Source organism: Zonotrichia leucophrys, chromosome 27 (genome assembly GCF_028769735.1).
Source record: "Zonotrichia leucophrys gambelii isolate GWCS_2022_RI chromosome 27, RI_Zleu_2.0, whole genome shotgun sequence".
Classification (NCBI taxonomy): domain Eukaryota; kingdom Metazoa; phylum Chordata; class Aves; order Passeriformes; family Passerellidae; genus Zonotrichia; species Zonotrichia leucophrys.
In genome coordinates this window covers 2,224,357-2,242,851 of record NC_088196.1, presented here as the reverse complement: position 1 = coordinate 2,242,851, position 18,495 = coordinate 2,224,357, and the positions used below count along the sequence as shown (strand labels likewise).

Here is an 18,495-nt window from a genome sequence, read left to right as displayed (position 1 = left end):
ACAGATGACTCAGACACAAAGGCTTGAATGCAAGACAGTTTTAATACGTTTACAGAAGAAAAGGAAATGGCTCACAGAGAGCACCAGGAGCAGCCAAGATGAAGATCTCATGTGGTGTTCTTTCCACTGCTCTGCAGAAGAAGGAAAGATGGCAGGTCCACACTAGACTGCCTTGGGGACTGAGGGACAGAAATGGAGAGGAGAATTGCACAAGGAAGGGATGGTCCAAAGCTCTAAATACAATTTTCTGAAGCTCTATTTCCTGCCCAAAACCATGCTTTGAAGTCTTGGGTGTTCTTGCCGGAAGACATTGCCAGCAGGTTTAGCAGGGACGGCACCTGCTGCCACCATAGCAGTTGGTGATGCAGGAGAGGTCAAAGCCCCCAGAGCTGATGGGCACTCCGCCACAGCTGAGGATGTTGCCAACAGCAGCAGAGGTGGAGGATCCCACGGCGGTGTTCTGTGGGGAGGAGCTGAGGATGGGCCCAGGCAGGGTCACCAGCACAGCAGGCGGCTCAATGACAACGTGGGAGCTCTGGCACTGCCTGACACAGCACTCATTGCAGCTGCTGGCCAGCGGGCAGGGCCCACAGGGCTGGCAGCAAGGGTCACAGGGCTTGCAGCAGGACATGGCTCGGGCTCACAGGTGCACCTGGCACAGAGGGCAGGGAGAGGGACAAAGTGAGGACACGTGAGAAGCAGCACTGCACCCAAACACCCTGCACAATGTGGGCACCTCCTGTCACCCATTGCAGTGCCCAGCTCAAAGCCCAGGAGGCCACCTGAGCCAAGTCCCAGCCTCTCTCTGTCAGCACAAGACCTTCTCTCCCCTGCCCTCTCCCAGCACAAGCTGCTCCCAGCTCTGGGCTCTTGTAGCCCATCTTAGCTGAGACCTCCATCCTGGCAACAGCTTGCCTTGAAACAGCAGCATCAGCAGGCAGAGGAGAAGAGGCTTCCCACTCACCTGATTCCTGAAGAGGAGGAGGAGGTGAGAGAAGTTGATGTGAGGGCAGAGACTTGGGCTGCCTTTTATACCAGTCCTGCCCTGCCTGAGGCCCAGAGGCACCTTTGTGGAATCATAATTTTCTGACCAGTACCTGTCAAATATGAACCATCCCAGTTAATGGTAGGGATTCTGTCCTGATTTCCTGCACTGCTGCCTTTTCATTTCCTGGCTAATTCTCTGAGCTTTCCTACGTGAATGGTCATTGCTCTAAATGCTGGGATGAGAGATTCAAAGGTTTCCTGGGCAAAACCAATGCTGGGTGCATTTGTCATGCTCACACCATCACTTGGCAGCATCCGCTGTGGACAAATATGTTCACCTGTGTCATTCCTGTGGGTTTGGTTTTGTTCAAGTTGTCAGCAAATGGGCGTCAGTCTCGTGCCTCTTGCCCACATGCCCAAGGACTGCCATGAGAAGGCTCATGACACATCATTTTCTGTTTCTTTTCCTATCTCTGCATGTTGATCACTTACTGTTGCACACAGGTCTGCATCTGCTGTGAGGTTTGGACCCTGTTGCTACTCAAAGAGTGCTCAGGGAAAAATTGTGTTGGTCTCATTTGGCTCGTCAGCTTTCTGTGCCCTCTCTGTGGGTCCTCTGGTAATATCAGGAGTTGTCTGGCGCCAGATCTTTGTCCAGGACAACTGAGTAGTTTTCTGCTACGCTTGTCCCCAGTATCTCGTCAGCGGAGTTCCCAGAACTGCACGTCTTTTCTGGCTGTTCCTGACTTTTTGCTGACTCTTTGGGACCATACAGATCTTTGCATCATTCTATGCTGTAGTGTTTGTACAGACAGACAGCATTCTATTCTTGGGTGACCCTCCCGAGGGCATGTGCAGGTCAGAGCAGCAGGACTCTTCACAGGAGAGTTCAGGATCTCAGCAACACGTCTCCTTTGCCATCAGGAGTGGCATTTTGTGTGGAATCTACAGCTAAATGATCACGGCTTGAAGCTGGCAGACAACTAGCACTGAAATCAGCTTCTGCCTCCTGCACTCTCCATTTCTTCTTTTATTGAGAGGGAGAAACTGCAAGGCAGCCTGCCCACTTCTGCAGGTTGTTATCATTCAGTGGATCCCCTTCTGGTGGAATGTTGCTGGTGGCAAGGTAGGACACAAGTTCTTCCTGTCCAGGCACATCCAGATGCACCTCTACATCTCAGCAGCGTGGTGCAGACTGAGTATGGCTGAGACCACCCTGCAAATCATTCTTGGACCAAAGGAACCCATATACAGGTGTTGCTCTGCTGTGAGATATATGGCAGTTGGATCTACCTACATAGCATAGCTGAGTGCTGTTCCCTTCCCTTTAGTGCTGTTGAGGGTCAGAATCTCTTTATGTGATGTTTTTTCCTCCAGGAATTTTGTCCCATAATTTGCTACGAAAGATTAAGGTCTGGGTAGTTGAGAATGACAAAAGAAGTAGCCATGCTCAGGGGAGGTGGGTATCTGGCTGCATGGCTCATCTCTGAGGGTTTCTCCTGGAGGCCAGAGATGCCAAGATCTGTTTGGAGTGGGAAAATGGGGTTGGGTGCAGCCCCTGGCTCTCTTTCTCTCTCTGTTTTCTGAGGTGAGAGTGCAGCACAGTGGGGAGAATTTGTCGCCACTTTTGTGTTTTGTCTCCTGCTGCCTTTCTTCTACTGTGAGGGGAACTCTGCTTGTAAGAGCAGGTGTTGCACTGGGATCTTGTTAACACTCTACATCACTAAAAGAGGGACTTTTTACCTTATGTCCAGGTGCTTGGAATCCTTACCTCACCTTTCCTTGCTCTGCTTGGAGCCAGGCTGCCACAGCTGGGCCCCTGCTGCTTCTTTGACACTGCCCTGGGTTTTGCAGGACTGTAATCCCACAGCTCCTGCTTGCTGAGACATTCTGTAGTTCCAATAAAAGCCTCCGAGCTTCTGATAATTCTCGTCAAAAACCCCGAGATTTTAGCTGGTTCCTGCCTTTACAACTTGTTCCTCCTGAGAGTCCAGCTGGGGCACTGAATCATCTGCCCCTCGGGCTTCGCAAACCAAAGTCTTTCTTCCATCCCTTCCAATCTTGGCCAAGCCACCATTACCACGTGATCCCCAATCTCGTGCCACAGCGCCCTCTGCTGCCATGGGGGAATCATCGCACGCGCCCTGCCCGGCCGGGAGCCAGCAGCGCCCCTGCTGGCTGTGCCCGGAGGTGCGGTCCCCTCAGCGCTGCGTGTCTGGGCAGCAGCTGGGCCCTGCCGAGTGCTGAGGGACTGTGTGAGGCTTGGATCTCATCTCCTTGTTCCCAGGTGTGCTGGCTACAGACCCTAGGCCAGGCAATGAAGGAACGATAGGAAGGGATGAGATGCGGGCTGTCCCCAGGCATTGTTGTTTCCCATCTCCAATCCTTTGGAGCCAAATTCTCCGTGATGCCCTTTGGCTGCCAAGTAACCAGGCATGTTCTTCATCAGCTCCAAGGGAGAAGGACATCAAATTAAAATCCGCTCCAGCGAGCCCCAAACATTGCGTCCTGCATATTTTTCCTGAGGAGAATGGAAAAGTTGCCCCAGAACAACAGAAGACTCAGACACAAAGGCTTGAATGCAAGACAATTTTAATAAGTTTACAGAAGAAAAGGAGATGGCTGTCAGAGAGCACCAGGAGCAGCCACTAAGATGAGCTCCCATGTGGTGTTTTGTGCACTGCTCTGCAGAAGTAGAAAGAATGGCAGGTCCTGACTAGACTGCCTTGGGGACTGAGGGACAGAAATGGAGAGGAGAGTAAAACAAGGAAGTGATGGTCCAAAGCTCCAAATAAAATTTTCTGAATCACTATTTCTTGCCAAAATCCATGCTTTGAATTCTTGGGTGTTCTTGCCAGAAGACATTGCCAGCAGGTTTAGCAGGGACGGCATCTGCTGCCACCATAGCAGTTGGTGATGCAGGAGATGTCAAAGCCCCCAGAGCTGATGGGCACTCCGCCACAGCTGAGGATGTTGCCAACAGCAGCAGAGGTGGAGGATCCCACGGCGGTGTTCTGTGGGGAGGAGCTGAGGATGGGCCCAGGCAGGGTCACCAGCACAGCAGGCGGCTCAATGACAACGTGGGAGCTCTGGCACTGCCTGACGCAGCACTCAGTGCAGCTGCTGGCCAGCGGGCAGGGCCCACAGGGCTGGCAGCAAGGGTCACAGGGCTTGCAGCAGGACATGGCTCGGGCTCACAGGTGCACCTAGAATGGAAGGAAGGGAGAAGCACAAAGTGAAGACACATGAGGAGCAGCACTGCATCCAAACACCCTGCAGCCAAGGCACCTCCTGGCCCCCATTGCTGTGCCCAGCTCAAAGCCAGGAGCACCCTGAGCCAAGTCCCAGCCTCTCTCTGTCTGCACAAAACCTTCTCTCTCCTGCCCTCTCCCAGCACAAGCCTTGCAACAGCCCTGGGCTCTTGTAGCTCCTCTCAGCTGAGACCTCTAGCCAGGCAACAGCTGGTCTTGAAGCAGCAGCAGCCGGAGAAGAAGAGGCTTCCCACTCACCTGATTCCTGAAGAGGAGGAGGAGGTGAGAGAAGTGGATGAGAGAGCAGAGACTTGGGCTGCCTTTTATAGCAGTCCTGCCCTGCCTCAGGCCCACAGGCACCTCTGTGGAAGTTATAATTTTCTGACCAGTACCTGTCAAATGTGGACCATCCCAGTTAATGGTAGGGGCTGTGTCCTGGTTTCCTGTACTGCTGCCTTTTCATTTCCCGGCTAATTCTCTGTGCTTTCCTACATGAAGCGTCATTTCTGTAAATGCTGCAATGAGAGATTCAAAGGTTTCCTGGGCAAAACCAATGCCAGGTGCATTTGGCATGCTCTGACCATCACTTGGCAGCATCCGCTGTGGACAAATATGTTCACCTGTGTCATTCCTGTGGGTTTAGTTTTGTCCAGGTTGTCAGGAATTGGGCGTCAGTCTCGTGCTTCTTGCCCACATGCCCAAGGACTGCCATGTGAGGGGTCATGACACATCATTTTTTGTTGCTTTTCCCATCTCTCCATGATGGTCACTCACTGTTGCACAAAGCTCTGCATCAGCTGGGAGGGTTGGACCCTTTATCTACTCAAAGAGTGCTCAGAGAAAAATTGTGTTGGTCCATTTGGCTCATGGTCTTTCTATGCCCTCTCTGTGAGTCCCCTGGAAATACCAGGAGTTGTCTAAGGCCTGATCATTCACAAGGATACGTGAGTAGTTTTTTGCCACACATGTCCCCAGTATCTCATCTGCACAGTTCCTAGAGCTGCACAGTTTTTCTGTCCGTTTTTGACTCTTTGCTGACTCTCTAGGAACATGCAGATCATTGCATTATTCCAGACAGGTTTCTTTGAGCAGTTGTGCCTTATTCTGTGCTTGTGTTACCCTCCTGAGGCATGTGCAGGTCAGAGCAGCAGGACTCTTCCTTGGAGTGTTCATGATCTCAGAGAGAAATGCTTCCTTTTCCATCAGGAATAGCACTTTGTATGGAATCCACAGCGGAATGGTCATGGCTTGAATCTCGCCGACAACTGGCACTGAAATCAGCTTCTGTCTCCTGCAATCTCCATTTCTTGTTTTATTGGGAGGGAGAGACACCAAGGCAGCCTGCCCTCTTCTGCAGGTTGTTATCCTTCAGTGGATCCCCTTCTGGTGGAACTTTGCTGATGGCCAGGGTGGGACACAAGCTACTCCTGTCCAGGCAATTGCCAGACACACCTTTACATCTCAGCAACCTGGTGCTTGTGGAGCTGGGCTGATCCCCCCCCAAAAATGGTTCTTAGACCAAAGGACCCCAGATTCCGGTGTTGCTCTGCTCTGAGATATATGGCAGTTGGATCTACCCACATAGGATAGCTGAGTGTTTCTCCCTTCCCTGTAGCACTGTTGAGGGTTAGAATATTTTTGTTTGATGCTTTTAACCTAAGGAATTTTTTTCCCATAATTTGCTACAAAATATTTATGACTGGGTAGTAGAGAATGACATAAGAATGGCCAGTCTCAGGGGAGGAGGGCATCTGGCTGCACATCTCTTATCTGTAGGTTTCTCCTGTAGGCCAGATTTGTCGAGATATTTGGAGTGGGAAAATGGGGTTGGGTGCAGCCCCTGGCACCCTTTCTCTCTCTCACCTTTCAGAGGGGAGAAAGACTGCAGTGCTATAGGGAGAATTCATCACCACTGCATGGTTTCATCTCCAGCTGCTGTTCTTCAGCCATGGGTAGATCTCTGCTTAAAAGAGCAGGCTTTGAACTGGGACCTTGTTAACACTCTACCTCAGTAAAAGAGGGACTTTTCACCATATGTTCAGATGCTCATAATATCCACCACTCCTGTCTGTGCAGAGCTTGGAGCCAGGCTGCTGCTCCTGGCCACCTGCTGATTCTTTGTTGCTACTCTGGGTTTTGGTGCATTGCAGCCCACTTCTGCTGAGACATCCTGTAGTTACAGCTACAGCAGCAGAGCTTGCAATACATATCATCCACCAACACGGGATTTTTACTCATTCTTGCCATTCGAGCTTGCAGATCCCAAGAGTCCAGCTGGGACGCTGGGATCAGCTGCCCCTCAGACTTTGTAAAGCCAAGACTTTCCTCCATCCCTTCCAATCTCGTCAAAGCCGCCATTACTACGTGACCCCCTGAGCTCGCACCACAGCGCCCTCTGCTGCCATGGGGGAATCATCGCACGCGCCCTGCCCGGCCGGGAGCCAGCAGCGCCCCTGCTGGCTGTGCCTGGAGGTGCGGTCCCCTCAGCCCTGCGTGCCAAGTGCTGAGGGACTGTGTGAGGTTTGGATCTCATCTCCTTTTTCCCAGGTGTGCTGGCCACAGATGCCAGGCCAGGCAATGAAGGAATGATGGGAAGAGATGAGTTGTGGGCTGTCCACAGGTATTGATGATTCCCAACTCTACTGCTTTGGAGCCAAAGTCTCCATGATGCTCATTTGGATGCCAAATAGCCAAGGATATTTGTCGCAGACATTTTGTCATAGAAATCCTTTCTTTGGGATTTGTTCATCTTCTGGGAAGCTGAGGCCCCCGAAGAAGAATGTAAACAATTGTTATTGGCTGCTGTGAAATGCAGCAGGTGCCCCTGTGATTGGCTCATGTTCCGTGTTTACAATTAAGGGCCAATCACAGGAGCAAGCTCGGGGACAGATTCCCTGGACACAGAACTTTGTGATGCATTTTTTCCTATTCTATTCTTAGCTTAGCAAGCCTCTGCAACTTCTCTCCTTATTCCTTTTAGTATAGTTATAATGTATTATATATCATATATCAATAAATCCAGCCTTCTGGTCATCAACTAAGATTCTCGTCCATTTCTCTCACCTAAAGACCTCATCAGGTCGCTGTAACAGATATTCTTCATCAGCTCCAAAGGAAAAGGGCACAAAGTAAATTCCACTACAGCGAGCCCTAAACATTGCATTCTCCATCTTTTTCCTGAGCAAACTGGAGGAGTTGCCTCAGAAAAACAGATGACTCAGAGACCAAGACTTGAATGCAAGACAGTTTTAATAAGTTTAAAGAAGAAAAGCAGATGGCTTACAGAGAGCACCAGGAGTAGCCACTAAGATGGAGCTCCCATGTGGTGTTCTTTGCACTGCCCTGCAGAGGTAGGAAGGACGGCAGGTCCACACTAGACTGCCTTGGGGAGTGAGAGACAGAAATGGAGGGGAGAATAGAGCAAGGAAGGGATGTTCCAAAGTTCTAAATACAATTTTCAGAAGCTCTATTTCCTGCCCAAAACCATGCTTTGAATTCTTGGGTGTTCTTGTCGGAAGTCATTGCCAGCAGGTTTAGCAGGGACGGCATCTGCTGCCACCATAGCAGTTGGTGATGCAGGAGATGTCAAAGCCCCCAGAGCTGATGGGCACTCCGCCACAGCTGAGGATGTTGCCAACAGCAGCAGAGGTGGAGGATCCCACGGCGGTGTTCTGTGGGGAGGAGCTGAGGATGGGCCCAGGCAGGGTCACCAGCACAGCAGGCGGCTCAATGACAACGTGGGAGCTCTGGCACTGCCTGACACAGCACTCATTGCAGCTGCTGGCCAGCGGGCAGGGCCCACAGGGCTGGCAGCAAGGGTCACAGGGCCTGCAGCAGGACATGGCTCGGGCTCACAGGTGCACCTAGGATGGAAGGAAAAAGAAGTACAAAGTGAGGACAAAGGAGAGCCAGCAATAGCACCAAACACCCTTCAGCCAAGACATCCCCTGACTCTCATTGCAGTGCCCAGCTCAAAGCCCAGGAGCCACCTGAGCCAAGTCCCAGCCTCTCTCTGTCTGCACAAGACCTTCTTGCCCCTGCCCTCTCCCAGCACAAGCAGTGCCCAGCCCTGCACTATGACAGCTCCTCTCAGCTGAGACCTCCAGCCAAGCAAGAGCTGGTCTTGAAGCAGCCGGAGGAGGAGGAGAAGAGGCTTCCCACTTACCTGATTCCTGACGAGGAGGAGGAGGTGAGAGAAGTGGATGAGAGAGCAGAGACTTGGGCTGCCTTTTATAGCAGTTCTGGCCTGCCTCAGGCCCACAGGAACCTTTGTGGAAGTGGTAATTTTCTGACCAGTACATGTCAAATATGCACCATCCCAGCTAATGATAGGGGTTCTGTCCTCATTTCCTCCTCTGCTGCCTTTTCATTTCCCGGCTAATTCTCTGTGCTTTCCTACATGAAGGGTCATTTCTCTGTGTGCTGGGATGAGAGATTCAAAGGTTTCCTGGGCAAAACCAATGCTGGGTGCATTTAGAATGCTCAGACCATCACTTGGCAGCATCCGCTGTGGACAAATATGTTCACCTGTGTCATTCCTGCGGGTTTGGTTTTGTTCAAGTTGTCAGGAAATGCCTCTTGCCCACATGCCCAAGGACTGCCATGTGAGGGGTCATGACTCATCATTTTTTGTCGCTTTTCCCATCTCTCCATGATGGTCAATCACTGTTGCACGCTGTCCTGCATCGCACCTCGTTGCTACTTAAACAGTGTTCCGAGAAAAATTGTGTTGGCCTGATTTGTCTCTTGGTCTTTCTGTGCCCTCTCTGTGGGTCCTCTGGGAATATCAGAAGTTGTCTCACGCCTGATCATTATTCAAGGTATCTGAATAATTTTCTGCCTCTCTTGTCTCCAGTATCTCATCAGCAGAGTTCCGAGAACTGCACATCTTTTCTGTCTGTTCCTGACTCTTTGCTGACTCTCTGGGACCATACAGATCTTTGCATTATTCCACGCTGATGTGTTTGATTATACGTGCCTCATTCTGTGCCTGGGTGACCCTCCCACGGGCATGTGAAGTTCAGAGCAGCAGGACTCTTCCCTGGAGTGCTCATGATCTCAGAGATAAAGATGTTTCCTTTGCTCTCAGGAATGGCACTTTGTCTGGAATCTACAGCTGAATGGTCACAGCTTGAAGCTGGCAGAGAACTAGCACGGAAATCAGTTTCTGTCTCCTGTACTCTTCATTTTTTCTTTATGGAGAGGGAGAAACCAAAAGGCTGCCTGCCCACTTCTGCATGTTATTAACATTCAGTGATTCACCTTCTGGTGGAACGTTGCTGGTGGCCAGGGTGGCGCACAGGTCCCTCCTCTCCGGGCCAATGCCAGATGTGTTTCCACATCTCATCACCCTGGTGCTTGTGGAGCAGGGTTGAGACCCCCTGGGAAATGGTTCTTGGACTAAAGGAACCCATATTCAGATGTTGCTCTGCTGTGAGATATAGGACAATTGGTTCTATCCATATAGAACAGTTGAGTGCTCTTCCTGTTCCTCTAGAAGCTGTGGCAGGTTAGAATCTTTCCTTTTGATTCAATATCCTGAATTATAGGACAAATTTTGTCCCACAATTTTCTAGGTAACGTTAGTGATTGAGAACTTAAGAAAGAGAAAAGAAATGGCCAAGCTCTAGGGAGGAGGGCATCTGGCTACACTTCTCATAACTGAGGTTTCCAACTGGAGGCCAGAGATGCTGAGATATTTACACTGGGAAAATGATGTTGGGTGCAGCTCCTGGCTCTCTTTCTCTCTCTCAGCTATTGGAGGGGAGAGAGACTGCAGCACTGTGGGGAGGATTTGTCACCACTGCATGCTTCCCTCTCCTGCTGCCTTTCTTCTGCTGTGAGTGGAGCTCTGCTTGTAAGTGCAGGCTTTCTGCTGGGACATTGTTAACATTATACCACACTAAAAGAGAGACTTTTCAACATAGATACAGGTGCTTGGAATCCCCACTCCGCCTTTCCTTGCACGGCTTGGAGCTGGGGTGCCACGGCTGGAAGCCTGCTGCTTCTTCAGCAATGCTCTGGGTTTTGCTGAACCATAGCCCTGCAGCTCCTTCCTGCTGAGATATCCTGCAGTTCCATCCACAGCTGTAGAGCTTCTGATCGATCTCATCCATCACCCAGGAACTCTTACTCATTCCTGCCATTCCATCTTTTGCTCCCAAGAGTTCTGCTAGGGCTGCAGGATCAGCTGACATTCGAGCTTTGTAAAGCCAAGACTTTATTCCATCCCTTCCCATCTTGGTAATGCCGCCATTACCGGGTGACCCCCGAGCTCGCACCACGGTGCCCTCTGCTGCCATGGGGGAATCATCGCACGCGCCCTGCCCGGCCGGGAGCCAGCAGCGCCCCTGCTGGCTGTGCCCGGAGGTGCGCTCCCCTCAGCCCTGCGTGTCTGGGCAGCAGCTGGGCCCTGCCGAGTGCTGAGGGACTGTGTGAGTCTTGGATCTCATCTAATTTTTCCCAGGTGTGCTGGCCACAAATGCCAGGCCAGGCAATGAAGGAAGGATAGGAAGAGATGAGTTGTGGGCTGTGCCCATTTGTTGTTGTTCCACATCCCCACTTCTTTGGAGACAAAGTCTCCATGATGGCCTTTGTCTGGAAGCTAGCCCGGGATATTCTTCATCAGCTCTGAGGGAAAAGGGCACCAACAAAAATCCCCTACAGCGAGGCCCAAACATTGCTTAATCCCCCTTTTTATTTGAAAAACTAAACAACAGACAGAACAACAGACGACTGAGAGACCAAGACTTGAATGCAATACAGTTTTAATAAGTTTACAGAAGAAAAGGAGATGGCTCAGAGAGCACCAGAGCAGCCACTAAGATGAAGATCTCATGTGGTGTTCTTTAGGTAGAGAGAAGAGTAGGCCCACGCTAGACTGCCTTGGGGAGAAAAGGAGACAAGACTAGAAAGAGGAATCGATGGTCCAAAGCTCTAAATGCAATTCTCTGAAGCTCTATTTCCTGCCCAAAACCATGCTTTGACGTCTTGGGCGTTCTTGCTGGAAGTCATTGCCAGCAGATTTAGCAGGGACGGCATCTGCTGCCACCATAGCAGTTGGTGATGCAGGAGATGTCAAAGCCCCCAGAGCTGATGGGCACTCCGCCACAGCTGAGGATGTTGCCAACAGCAGCAGAGGTGGAGGATCCCACGGCGGTGTTCTGTGGGGAGGAGCTGAGGATGGGCCCAGGCAGGGTCACCAGCACAGCAGGCGGCTCAATGACAACGTGGGAGCTCTGGCACTGCCTGACGCAGCACTCATTGCAGCTGCTGGCCAGCGGGCAGGGCCCACAGGGCTGGCAGCAAGGGTCACAGGGCTTGCAGCAGGACATTGCTCACAGTCACAGGTGTACCTGACACAGAGGGCAGGGAGAAGCACAAAGTGAGGACACGTGAGAAGCAGCGCTGCACTCAAACCCTCTGCAGCCAAGGCACCTCCTGGCCCCCATTGCAATGCCCAGTTCAAAGCCCAGGAGCCACCTGAGCCAAGTCCCAGCGTCTCCCTGTCAGCACAAGACCTTCTCTCCCCTGCCCTCTCCCAGCACAAGCACACCGCAGCCCTGCACTACGACAGCCCCTCTCAGCTGAGACCTCCAGCCAGGCAACAGCTGCTCTTGAAGCAGCAGCAGCAGCAGGCAGAGGAGAAGAGGCTTCCCACTTACCTGATTCCTGAAGAGGAGGAGGAGGTGAGAGAAGTGGATGCGAGAGCAGAGACTTGGGCTGCCTTTTATAGCAGTCCTGTCCTGCCTCAGGCGTAGAGGCACCTTTGTGGAAGTTATAATTTTCTGACCAGTACCTGTCAAATGAGCACCATCCCAGTTAATGGTAGGGACCGTGTCCTGATTTCCTGCACTTCTGCCTTTTCATTTCCTGGCCAGTTCTCTGTGCTTTCCAATGTGAAGGATCATTTCTCTAAATGCTGGAATGAGAGATTCAAGGATTTCCTTTGCAAAATCAATGCTAGGTGCATTTGGAATGCTCTGACCATCAGCTGGCCGCATCCTCTGTGGACAATTATGTTCACCTGTGTCATTCCTGTGGGTTTGGTTTTGTCCAGGTTGTCAGGAAATGGGCGTCAGTCTCGTGCCTCTTGCCCATATGCCCAAGGACTGCCATGTGAGGGGTCATGACTCATCATTTACTTTTGTCTTTCCGATCTCTCCATGATGGTCACTCACTGTTGCATAGCAGTTGGCATCTCCTTGCAGGGTTGGACCCTGTTGCTACTCTAACATTGCTCAGAGAAAAATTGTGTTGGCCACATTTGACTCATTGTCTTTCTGTGCAATCTCTGTGCATCTTCTGGGTGTATTGGGAGATGTCTGGGGCCTGATCCTTGTCAAGGATTCCTGAGTAATTTTCTGCTACACGTGTCCCTAGTATCTCATCTGCACAGTTCCCAGAACTGCAGACCTTTTCTGTCTGTTCCTGACTCTTTACTGACTCTGTGTGAGCATACAGATCTTTGCATGATTCCATCCTGCTGTGTTTGAGCACACATGTGCATCATTCTGTGCTTGGGTGACCCTCCTGCATGCATGTGCACGTCAGAGCAGCAGGACTCTTCCCTGGAGTGTTCATGATCTCAGATAGAAACATGTTTCCTTTGCCATCTCTAATAGCAATTTGTATGAAATTCACAGCTAAATGGTCACAGTTTGAAGCTGGCAGAGAACTAGCACAGAAATGAGCTGCTCCTTCCTGCGCTCTCCATTTCTTGTTTTATGGAGAAGGAGAAACATCAAGGCAGCCTACCCACTTCTGCAGGTTGTTATCATTCAGTGGATCCCCTTCTGGTGGAACATTGGTGGTGTTCAGGGTGGGACACAGTCTCCTCCTGTCCAGGCCAATGTCAGATGCATTTCTACATCTCAGCATCCTGGTGCAGACTTACCTGGGCTAAGACCCCCCAGGAAATGTTTCTCGGATGAAAGGAACCCATGTTCAGGTTATGCTGAACTTTGAGATATAGCACAGTTGTATCTACCACATTGCATAGCTGACTGCTGCTCCCTTTCCTTTAAAAGCTTTTGATGGTTATAATATTTTTGTTAGATTCTTTTTCCTCAGGGAATTTTATCCCTTAATTTTCTCAGAAACATTAATGCCTGGGGACTTTAAGAAAGAGGAAAGAAGTGGCCAAGCTCAGGGGTGATGGGTATTTGGCTGGATTTCTCTTATCTGAGGATTTGCCCTGGAGGCCAGAGATGTCGAGATATTACATCTGTGAAAATGGGGTTGAGTGCAGCCCCTGACTCTCTTTCTGCTTTCAGTGGGCAAAGGGACCCTATCGCTGTGCAGAGAATTTGTCATAACTGCAGATTTCTGTCTCCTGCTGCCTTTATCTACTGTGAGTGGAGCTCTGCTTGTAAGAGCAGCCATTGCACTGGGACTTTTTTAACACTCTACATCACTAAAAGAGGGACTTTTCACCATATGTTCAGCTGCTTGGAATCCCCACCCTACCTTTCCTTGCTTTGTTTGGAGCTCGGCTGCCACTGTTGGGCCCATGTTTCCTCTTCAGCAATGCTCTGGGTTTTGGTGCACTGTAGCCCCGGCCTGCTAAGACCTCCTCCAGTCCCAGCTACAGCTGCAGAGCTTCTGATAGATCTCATCCACTACCCCAGTATTTTTTCTCATTCCTGCTCTTCTAGCTTCCTGCTCCTGAGAGTCCAGATGGGGCACTGGGATCAGCTGCCCTCAGGCTTATGAAAGAAAAGCCTTTCTTCCATCCCTTCCTATCTTGGTCAAGCCGCCTTTACCACATGGCCATGAAATCACGCCACAGCGCCCTCTGCTGCCATGGGGGAATCATCACACGTGCCCTGCCCAGCCGGGAGCCAGCAGCGCCCCTGCTGGCTGTGCCCGGAGGTGTGATCCCCTCAGCGCTGCGTGTCTGGGCAGCAGCTGGACCCTGCCGAGTGCTGAGGGTCTGTGTGAGGCTTGGATCTCATCTCCTTGCTCCCAGGTGTGCTGGGCACAGACCCTAGGCCAGGAAAGGAAGGAAGACTAGGAAGAGATGAGTTATGGGTTATCCCCCGGTGTTGTTGTTTCCTATCCCCACTCCTTTGGAGCCAATGTCACCATGATGGCCTTTGGCTGACGAGTAGCCAGGGATGTTCTTCACCAGCCCCAAGAGAAAAGGGCACCAAAAAAAAAGAAAACTGCAGCAGTGAGCCCGAAACACTGCATTCTCCCCCCTTCTTATTGGGCAAACTGGAAGAGTTGCCCCAGAACAACAGAGGACTCAGACACAAAGGCTTGAATGCAACACAATTTTATTAAGTTTAGAGAAGAAAAGCAGATGGCTCAAAGAGCACCAGAGCAACCACTAAGATGGAGTTCCCATGTGGTGTTCTTTGCACTGATCTGCAGAAGTAGGAAGGACGGCAGGTCCTCACTCGACTGCCTTGGGTATTGAAGGACAGAAATGGAGAGGAGAATCGAGCAAAGAAGGGATGGTCCAAAGCTCTAAATACAATTTTCTGAAGCTCTATTTCCTGCCCAAAACCATGCTTTGAAGTATTGGGCAGTTTTGCAGGAAGATGTTGCCAGCAGGTTTAGCAGGGACGGCATCTGCTGCCACCATAGCAGTTGGTGATGCAGGAGATGTCAAAGCCCCCAGAGCTGATGGGCACTCCGCCACAGCTGAGGATGTTGCCAACAGCAGCAGAGGTGGAGGATCCCACGGCGGTGTTCTGTGGGGAGGAGCTGAGGATGGGCCCAGGCAGGGTCACCAGCACAGCAGGCGGCTCAATGACAACGTGGGAGCTCTGGCACTGCCTGACACAGCACTCATTGCAGCTGCTGGCCAGCGGGCAGGGCCCACAGGGCTGGCAGCAAGGGTCACAGGGCTTGCAGCAGGACATGGCTCACGGTCACAGGTGTACCTGACACAGAGGGCAGGGAGAAGCACAAAGTGAGGACACATGAGAAGCAGCACTGCACCCAAACACCCTGCAGCCAAGGCACATCCTTCCCACGTTGCAGTGCCCAGCTCAAAGCCCAGGAGCCACCTGAGCCAAGTCCCAGCCTCTCTGTCTGCACAAGACCTTCTCTCCCCTGCCCTCTCCCAGCACAAGCAGCTCCCAGCCCTGCGCTATGACAGCCCCTCTCAGCTGAGACCTCCAGCCAGGCAAGAGCTGCTCTTGAAACAGCAGCAGGAGGAGGAGGAGAAAACGCTTTGCACTCACCTGATTCTTGAGGAGAAGGAGGTGAGAGAAGTGGATGAGAGAGGAGAGACTTGGGCTGCCTTTTATAGCAGTCCTGCACTGCTTCCTGCCCAGTGACACTTAGTAGAACTAATAATTTTCTGACCAGGTCATGTCAAATATGTACCATTCCAGGTACTTATATGGGCTGTGTCCTGTTTCCCTGTACTGCTGCCTTTTCATTTCCTGGCTAATTCCTCATGCTTTCCTCTATGAATTGCTACTTCTCTAACTGGTAGGGTGAGAGGTTCTATGATTTCCAGGGCAGCCAGACGTCAGCACAGGCAGAAGGCCCTGATCAAGGGCCAGTGGCATCCCATATAGACAGGTAATGTTGACCTGTGTCATTCCTGTGGGTATATTTTTGCCCAAGTTGCCAGGAAATGGGCATCACTGTTGTAGTTCACTTCCATGTGCCCAAGGATTCCCATGTGAGGGGACATGTTTTATCTCCACAGCACAGTTCCCAGCTGGTGATGCTTCTTGACCTTATGTGAGTGTACATATTTTTGTTTGGCTCCGTGCAAATACCTGTAAGCCCTCGTCTGTCTGTCTGAGCTTGGGAACCCTCATCCTGGGGGCATGTGCAGGTCATGGCCAGGGAACTCTCCCCTGGTGAGTCCTTGAGCCCCACAGTGCTGCCCCTTGCACTTGTAGAAGGAGCCAATTCCCAGCTCAATTGTTCAGCCTTTGGCCTTTCAGAGAAGTTTCCAGAGAACTGAAACACAGCCTCTGCCTCCTGCACCCTTCCTTTCTTGCTTTATATTCAGGGTGAAAGGCCAATAAATCCTTCTGGCCTCGGCAGGTTGTCATCCCTGAATCAATCCTTTCTGGCGCAGTGTTGCTGGTGACCAAGAGGGGACACAGGCTCCTCATGTCAGGGCCAGTGCAAGATGCACTTGTACAGCTCAGCAACCTGGTGCTGAGGCAAAGGTTGAGATCTTCCTACAAGTATGTCTTGAACTGAAGGCACCATATTCCTGTATTGCTCCACTGTGAGATGTAGGAGAGTTTCTCTGGAGGAGTCCACAGATTTGAGTCAAACTCTTTGGGTTTTCTAGTCCAGGTTTTCTATATCCCTGCCCAAAAAAACCTGAATCTCAGGGCCTAGAAATTGTGCCTTGGGAGCAGGAAATGTGACTTAGGACAAACTAATGAATTCCTGCTTCATTTTCTTATGCAGGTCCAGCAGATTGCACAGAAAGAAACTGTTGCATTCCAACTGGAAGCCTCCATTCTGCATCCCACTGTGCTGCTTAAGGGTGGTGGAAATGGAAGAACCAGGAAAAAAGGGAAAGAAAGAAAAAGAGGTGGAAATGGATTAAAGTAATTTCAGTGCTTTTTTTCCCCCCTGTTTCTCAAAATAAGGTGAATGTTCTCCAAGTCAAGCCTGTTTTTTCCTCTGATGGTAATGATGAGTAATCCCACTGTTTTTACCTTAACCCACAACCTTTTCCAAATTACTTTCCCATGACCCATAAAAGATGGAGAGTGAGACAGCAGCTGGGTGCGCCTGAAAGCTAGTTAAGGTCTCTGTTGTTTTGTAACAATTATGGTAATGAGAAGTGACTTTAGTGTTTTTCATTTACACAGCATTTTTCCGATTTCTGTGTGTGCCAGTTTCTCTCACTGTTCCCCTCAGAGGACAGTGGGCAATGTTGTCATTTGGCTTTTGTGCTTGTGGTGCACCCTTTCTTGCAGGACATGTTTAACGAGGATCCAGAGAGAAAAGGACCACACTGTCCCAGTTTAGAGACAAGTTTAGGAGAAAAACACTCTGGAATGAGTGTTTAGTCTAAAAAAATAGTTCCAGCAATCATTTTCCACAAATAAGAAATGAATGCTAGTGAATGAAAGTGAAGAAAACCCCAACCATTTATTGACAGATTGCCCACACCGCATGGGAAAAGGTAAATAAATGTTAGATATTAGACTGTCAGACCTTGCTCCCCCCCCTCCCTTCCCCTCTTCCCACCAGGAAAAAATCCTAAAATGCCAGGCAAAGAGAAAAAAACCACAACAGCTTGCCACGTGGTGAGGAGAAAGATGGTACTGGCTCCTGTCTCAGGAGGAAAAACAATTCTGAAGTTTCACACAGCTTCTTGGGAAAACAGATGGGAATCTGGTGAATCCCTGGTTTTGGTCCCCTCTTCACAGCACATAAAGCAGGAAGGGAAAAAACCTTCTTGCCTAAACTAACAAAAAACCAAGGAGACCAAGGAATAAAATCAGACTGCCCAGCACTCCTGACACTTGGGGAGTGAGGCTTGAAAAATCCTGCTGAAGAACTGAATGCTCCTACCTCCCCTGGGACACACCTTAGAGATAAAGCAACCATTTCTGGGGCATGAAGCAGATGATAAGGGAATAGACTAATCATAGTAAAACTACCCCAAGACACACACACAGCCAGAAGTTGGAACGCAGTAGATTCTAATGAGTCTAAAGAGAAAAACAAATTTTGGAGAGGAGGCAAGAGTAAAAAACTCAGCATGGACAGCCCAAGGTCAGTCCCCAACAGAGGCAGAAGTGAGGGAAGTCTGCCCTAGGCTAGTCTAGGATCAAGGATAGGAATCAAGCCTGAAAAAGGCAGAAAATAAAAAAGGAAAAAGTGGGAAAGGAGGAAGCAGTGGAAAGGAATGGGAGACATGGACCAGGTTTTCAGAGTGTCTAAGCAGGCCCTTTCTGAAGAGCTTTCCCTTTGAAAGACAGGAGGCACATATTTAGCCCTTCTGAAAGCCATGGCCACAATATCCTTATCTAGAGTCTAGAATCATCATCTGAACTCCTTGTCTGGTCTTTTACGGGAGTCTTTAGCAAGATGGGCATTTCCTGCAGCAATCGTGGCAGCTGGTGATGCAGGAGATGTCAAAGCCCTTGGGTTGATGGGAATCCTATCAGAGCTGAGGATGCTGCCATCAGCAGCAGTGGAGGAGGATCCAGCCAGCACCAACCACTGACACCCTCAGCCCCCAGTTCCTTCTCTGCAAGAACCTGGACAGGGCCATGGCACCCACATCTCTCAAGGACAATCCCAAACCCAG

At 50.6% G+C, this 18,495-nt stretch overlaps 2 protein-coding genes and 2 pseudogenes across 2 annotated transcripts; all 4 read right to left on the bottom strand.

Moving 5' to 3' along the window:
- Positions 1 to 322: 322 nt before the first annotated feature.
- Positions 323 to 631, bottom strand: LOC135458300 (feather keratin Cos2-2-like). The gene has a single exon (XM_064733366.1). The coding sequence runs from the start codon at positions 629 to 631 to the stop codon at positions 323 to 325; it is 309 nt and encodes a 102-aa protein (XP_064589436.1).
- Positions 632 to 3,863: 3,232 nt separating this feature from the next.
- On the bottom strand, positions 3,864 to 4,172 carry LOC135458299 (feather keratin Cos2-2-like). The gene has a single exon (XM_064733365.1). It carries the CDS (start codon positions 4,170 to 4,172, stop codon positions 3,864 to 3,866), a length of 309 nt encoding a protein of 102 aa, XP_064589435.1.
- A 3,599-nt stretch (positions 4,173 to 7,771) lies between these two features.
- Positions 7,772 to 8,539, bottom strand: LOC135458484 (feather keratin Cos2-2-like; annotated as a pseudogene).
- Positions 8,540 to 14,800: 6,261 nt separating this feature from the next.
- Positions 14,801 to 15,565, bottom strand: LOC135458440 (feather keratin Cos2-2-like; annotated as a pseudogene).
- Positions 15,566 to 18,495: the final 2,930 nt, after the last annotated feature.